Source organism: Hesperophylax consimilis, chromosome 14 (assembly GCF_061612785.1).
Source record: "Hesperophylax consimilis isolate HC1 chromosome 14, BYU_Hcon_1.0, whole genome shotgun sequence".
NCBI lineage: Eukaryota > Metazoa > Arthropoda > Insecta > Trichoptera > Limnephilidae > Hesperophylax > Hesperophylax consimilis.
Genome location: NC_142849.1, coordinates 9,990,496 through 9,997,494, shown reverse-complemented (window position 1 = coordinate 9,997,494; position 6,999 = coordinate 9,990,496). Strand labels below are relative to the sequence as shown.

At 32.6% G+C, this 6,999-nt stretch overlaps 1 protein-coding gene across 1 annotated transcript; it reads right to left on the bottom strand.

The window, feature by feature from the left end:
* Positions 1-1,260: 1,260 nt before the first annotated feature.
* On the bottom strand, positions 1,261-6,777 carry LOC149417870 (uncharacterized). Its single transcript, XM_089639215.1, has 3 exons — positions 6,636-6,777; positions 3,588-3,699; positions 1,261-2,207 (listed from the first exon to the last, which is right to left on the bottom strand). The coding sequence occupies exons 1-3, from the start codon at positions 6,705-6,707 to the stop codon at positions 1,897-1,899; spliced, it is 495 nt and encodes a 164-aa protein (XP_089495341.1). The 5' UTR covers positions 6,708-6,777; the 3' UTR covers positions 1,261-1,896.
* Between the last annotated feature and the right edge of the window lie 222 nt (positions 6,778-6,999).

The window sequence follows — 6,999 nt, the reverse complement described above, 5'->3', positions numbered from 1 at the left end:
GACAAACAACGTCACAATATCAAGAATAGCAATTTTCTTTGAAACTATTTTTACATAGTAGTGGTGGAATTAAGCCCCCGCATACTCAATTCTTACTGATTTATAGCGAGTTTCTCGTAAAGCCTTAAAATTTTTAAGTTTAAAAAAATCTTATTTTTGAAGATAATATCCATACATTTGTTATACCGTAACGTTAATGATATGAAATTCCTACGATAGAAAAAATAGCTAAGTTAACTCTGAAAATGATTAAAAACACGTTTTGGTCTGTTATTTAATATGTTATAGGCATGAAAAAATCACAGCGTATCTTTAAATACAATTAAAGCATTTGTCGAAAGATTTTTGCTCTATTTCAAACTAGTCGTGTTTTATTAAATATTTTCACCATTTTCGCTTAATTACTATCGTTTTTTTTAATATTATCGCGCTCCCTCTAACATTTGTATCTACACACCCCCCTTTCAAATAAACTTGGATAGCAACCTTGATTCCCCGAGTGAGGACTAGATATTGTCAGGAGATCAACTACCCAAATAAATGTTCGATCATAATTACTATCCGTTGACGTAAATTTGGTCTGTAAGTTAAGAGAAAATATTTGTGGATTGTATACACAATATTTTGTTAAACTACCTCTTTGTTTTTATTTTTTAATAACTTTTGTAATTTAAGTAACTATTAAACGTAATTACGAATATTATAAAATCTATGATAATCATATTATATGCCTACCCCTAATTCCGAAACAATTTAATAACGTTTGAGACATCTAGCTTTTCATTCTGAAACCTCGCTATTAAAATAGTTTGAAAATTTTTGCATAGGTGGCAGACAACTTATTTCACGACAATAATAGTGCACAAAAAATGTTTATTATATAATATTACATATTTATTCGACTGCGTTTCGGAAAAACCCATCAAGCCAAATTTTTCGGGTATGTTACTTTTAAGTGGCTTCATATAGAATAGTCGTCAAAGTACAACGTAAAGTAATTTATGCTGATTAGCATTTTTAATTATTTTTAGGCTGTTTCGAGAAAACTTGAATTAATCAACCCTAAAATTTCTCCTTATTATAAAAAGAAATGTAATATTTTAAATTAAAATTTCAAAACTAAATAACCACTTTCAAATAAATTAAAGGATTTAAAAATAATTTCTCGAATTTGTAAATAAGGATTTTACAATACCACGGGCGATATTTTCATATTGTTGGGAAATAAACTTTTATTCAAATATGAATATCATAATATTTTTTATTTAAAAAAACACATTAGTATAAAAATGCACACATCACACCTTAAAAATAAATACTTTCCAAAAATAAAATTGCACGTCTTGAACAATATAATTAAAATTGAAACATTATTATTCTAGATATAAAAAGAAGAATATTCCATTGTCTTGGACACAAGTTTTACCAAATTGACAAACCGAGGGATGGTTGACAAAATATGTGGCAGGGCCGTAGGGGATAATTCACATTTCATGACTTTGGGTTACTAGGATAGTTCCGGCTGTAATCGGTATCACGTTAATGTAAATTACATCATATTTGATCAGAGCATATAAGGACTGAACTGACCGGGGCGTTCAAACATCGTTGTAAAAGTTAGAAAGAAAAAATTGTAAGTTTGATTCAAAAATATTATTTTTTTGTATTAATTGTTATTGTATTCAACTTTTATTATTCGGAAATATCAATATTTATTTCAAAAACAATCATCTGAAAGATTACTTTATCTGTAAATTGAGAAATAAATAGCACATTTAAATTTCCAATTATTTCTCGCGCGTCGTTTGGGACTCGTAGGGAAGCATATTTAGAGTGCGGAGAAGAGGGAGAAAAGCTTTTATGAATTCTTCAGGTTAATATATTTATTATATTTTCTTATCCAGCGGCGGCCGGAGCCGGTGTGGCGGCACCCGCAGCGGCCGGAGCAGCGGCGGGAGCAGCGGCGGGAGCAGCGGCGGGAGCAGCGGCGGGAGCAGCGGCGGGAGCAGCGGCGGCCGGAGCGGCGGCCGGAGCGACGGCGGCGGGGGCAGCGGCGACGGGGGCGGGCAAGGGCGCGGCGGTGGTGGTGGTGGTCGAGCTGGTGGAGGAGCCCTGCCCCACCGGCAAGAGACTCGGCAGCAGGTAGAAGAAGCCGTTGGGATTGGCTTGGATGGAGTTTTGAACGCTGTTTACATCGGCTACAGGTGCTGAAAAGTTCATTAATTATTTGTTATTAGAGAAACTAGTTGAAATTCATTTCAACTCCGGAAACAAAGCAGGTCAACCTTTCAAACAAAATATATTATATATACATACTTTATATTTTTATTTATTTTACGTGTTTTCAAGTACAACACTAGGCACTAGGCACGTGCCCGTATTATGGTACTTTCTATTAGGATTACCGAATTTATTTTTAAAAAAAGACTATGAGAGTCTTCAGATATTTTTTTTAGTGATGACTATTATCCAGAATAATGATGTAAATCTCCAAATTCTTAACAAACTTTTGATCGATAGATTGATACCATGGTTGATTCTTTTCCAAATAAAATTTTGAGACAATTGACATTTATTATTGCGATTTACTTCACCTTGGCTTTTATTTCATTTTTATGTTTATAATTTTTCTTTGCGTAGCATTTGGTTTATTTAAGTTAAATGTGAGTAAGTATTTCATCCAAAAAATTTCCAGGCGTGGAGATTTTTAGTTTTCGCCACATTCCGTCAATTATGTAACTGTTAACAAAATGTTTGCATTAATAAATTTATATATCTGTACAGACAGCTCTAGTGAGATGTCACATAAAAAAAAACTAAGGACGGGTTGTTTCGGAGAATTTGACAATTCATCAAATTTCGACGTTCATTTTCGGGTTCTGTGAAAGACCTATTCAAGTTCTGTTATTATGTCATCATAGGCTAGTTGCTTGACAGAACTGAAATAATAACAGAACTTGGAAAAATCTTTCACAGAACTTGAAAATTATCTTTGAAATTTGAATAATTGTTCAAATTCTCCGAAACAACCCGTCCTTAGAGTTTAAAAAATATTTTTTGTGCCTCCTGTAAAATTTGATAAATGGAAGAGTTATGCATTTTACCGGTATTATATTATACCGGATTTTTGACAAATTTTACCAGTGTGCGTTTATGGGCGTAATTGGGGAGATCTGGCGTTCGGCTTTCTCTGATTGGTTCTCAAGTCTTGCCAAGTATTGTATAACCCATCCCAATAGGTCGTGCCCCTTCCGAATTCGAAGGTCACCTGGACTATGAGATCGCTTTAAGTCCAATGTTTCAATAAATACTACACTAGTGTGCTTCTTATGTGGCGTTACAGGTTATTAAAATTTGAACATATTCAAAAATTTATTTAACTTTTTTTCTCATAAAGTAGGTTTTGGAAACATGAAGATAAAAATTTTCTAAATAAATTAGCCAAATATTATTTTTTCCTTTTTTCAGAATCAGCAAAATAAATATTCAATTTTTTTAAGTGTCCTTAGAATGCGAAAATACCCCATTGGTTTTCTGGTTTCTGGTAAATATAAATATAAAATAATAGGTAATAAAATATATCTTACTTAATAAGACCGTAATCTTCGGAGGAGGAGTTAGCATCAATGGCCTAGCTGGCTTGTCTTCATCCAGGTCCGAGTACATGCCGAAGAGGTCTAAGATGGACCCAAAGCAGGGCTGTGCAAAACAATTCAAATTTTAGTTATTTATTCCATGCTTGCTATTAAGTAAATACAAAATTTGATACTGAATTTAAATAGTAACTCTGTATTAAATTATTAAGTATTAAATTTATTTGACAAAAATTAAGAAATAAATATAAATATATTTTCATTTTAGACGGAGTTATCGCCATTTTTGTTGGACAATGCTTTCAAAGTCCGTGACCACTGTAATTAAAAAACCACTCAACGGATTCACATGAAATTGATTAAGTTTATTGAAAACATAAAAACTAGTGCCTGTTCGAATGGTTTTTTTTAATTACTATATACAATAGCGCTTTTCTCTTTGAAAGTAAAGTAAGTAAGTACTTTGCGAGTAAATTATCAGAGGCTGCCATTTTATATATTTTCAAAAACAAGCTTCGATCAGGCAATAAATGAACTACCTACTAAGCTAAAAGGTCATTGTTTGTTTATTTGATTGATTTCAGATATACCGGTAAAATGTTATGATGATAAACGTAATTCCAAATAGTGGGACACAAATATGGCTATAACTTAGTCTACAATAAAAAAAAAGTTTTTGTCAAATGAAGTCAAAACATAATATTATAACTTTGTATTTTATAAATTAAACTACGGTCAATTTTATTTTAAATTTAAAATACCCATTTTTCGCGCAGCTGACTACCCCTAACCTCTTCAAGAATCTTTTTTAGAAATTTGATATTAAATTTTTGTTTGTCTTTTTTTAGAATGGTTAAGAGCTTTGGTTAAGAGCATGAAGCCGTCTGGTTTTAGAATTAATATTATTTTCAAACATTGTTTGTGGTGGATATAATTATTTATATATTTTAAATATTTTTAAATGTACTACTCTTACAGCAGTTCATTTTCACTATAGAGAGGCATTGTGCAACTAATTTTGTACACCACTGTGTACTAGCTTTTATTTATTTTATTTATTTAGTACAGGTGATGATACAATGACACATGTAGATAAAAAATACTTTGACTGCCCAACTAGGAGGAATTCCCGTTTTAGGACAGTCAAAATTGAGTTAGTATTCATACACGCATACATATTTTGTAAGAACAAAAACAAAAAAGGAAAAAAAAGAAAAGTAATATAATATATACATAACTAAAGAATATATACATATATAACTAAAAAATAATGATACATTAAAAGAAAAATATTATTATAAAAGATTAAAAGCAAAAAGTTATAAAGTTAACTGATGTTAACTTGTTGTTTGGTTTGTTTAGTTTTGTTTATTTTCTTGTTTTCTTAATGTGTTTGATATTTTGTTTGTTTTATTTTTGGAAAAGTGTGAGTTCACACTCTTTTCTCCCTAATTGGTGAAGCCAGACAGTGATCGATTTACGAAGAGCACCTATGCTTTCCTTTTTCCAAGCATCAGGTATAAAGTTGTAAAGTTTTGGGCCTAGGAATGAAAAATGTCTTTGAGCAAGTGAAGTTTTGGTTGTGGGTGGTACGATTGGATTCCTCCGTGAGTGTCGGGTGTCGTGACAGTGGTCGATAGATGGGTAGAGATGACGTTTTTTATGAGTGTTCAAAATTATTTTCCTCATGTATAATTGTCTGACATCTAGAACTCGTAACTCTTCAAATAGTGAATCGCTGTGGTGCCTAAAAGGTTTTTTCATGATTACCCTTAGTAAGGATTTTTGGGCCTTTGCTAAGTGGTCTAAAACCATTTTTGCGCATCCACCCCAGCCTAATGATGCATAGTCTAATAGTGACCCACACATAGCGTTGTAAATGAGTCTTAAATCTTTTAGACATAGGATATTTCTAATTGGCATAAAGATATGCGTCAGCTTTCTAACTTATTTCTAGCTTATTTCAACAAATTGTTTTGTTGAGTTACTTTTGGTAACGACACACTATTTTAGGAATAATCATACTTTTACATGTTTTTAAGAATCTTATTTTTATAAATAAATAAAATGTTGAAAAAAAAAACAAGAGAAAAAAATTATTATGGAATCAGAAAGAAAATATTAATCTAAAAGGACATGTGAAAGAAATCTTTTCTGTATAGCCGTTGTTTCAGCATACATCTCCTACCGAAAATGAGTTCACTATTTTTTATTGAGTTGGGCAACATTTAATGGACATTGTATACTAAGAGGCTTTGTCCGCATTTACTATTTTGGGAATTACAAGTCCATCGTTTGCAGTTAGTCCTGCGTTATGAGTATGTATGTACCAATACTTTGTTGCTTTAAGCCACAATATAGCACGAACAGATATTAAATTTACAATAATCGTGTAAAAATGATTTAGGTAGACAATGTATCAATATTTTCAATGTACGAACTACATTTTGATACATTGAAACAGTTGAAAACTTTTATACACGTTTTTATTATTGACCGATGGTCAAAAATAAGTAATCAATAAAAGTTTTAAATTTTTTTTTTTGTACATTAGCTCTACACAGAAGGCCCCGGGGAATACATTTTCCCTTAGAGCCTATATTATCCTTAGGGATGCTGTGTCATGGGTCTTTTTAAGGATATGAAGGAAAAGTTCTGGGAAGGAAAAAGGTATGAGGGGTGGATAAGAATCTGTGGGTCAGTATGTCCAGGAGTGACGGACGTATGAATCCATCTCTTCCACTGCGGTACAAGGCAAGAGGTCAAAAGGTATTTCTGAAGCATTCTCTCCTGATACGACACGCAGTAGGTAAGCAGATGAATCGCCAAGAAACAGGGCACCCCTGCTAATTCACCAAACGTAGACCTAAGACAGAGGTGTCGGTTATCCAAAAGATGGTTCCCAGGGCGGCGGGGTACCTATACCCGCCTACCAAATTGAAATTGATTTATGGTTCAATATAATATATTAAAGGAATTCCGTCACGAATTGTTACTATCAAAAATAGAAATATTAAACTAGATTAATATTTAAAAAGTTACCTTTGATAAAGCAAATCCTTTATCTCCTATCACCGCCAAAGTCAACAACACCAAAAAAACTTTAGTCACCATTATTAACTGATCGAAAAAACTTAAAGTGCTGATGAAAAATGAGGAGTACAGAGTGTGGCTGCTGTGTTATCAAGACTACCATTTATATATTTTTCGACCTGCTTTTAAGGCGCTTCATATTTTTATTAGGTGATTTATTCATGCACCTATTCCAACATTGCGTCGGGAGTAATAAATACGAACAATGAGCCATTTGGTGACTTGTGTCAATATGTGTTGAGACGCGCTCAGGTGTGCAAAACTACACTTCCTCTTACACCCATCGACTGTTTATTTTTGTGACAGTAAGTTA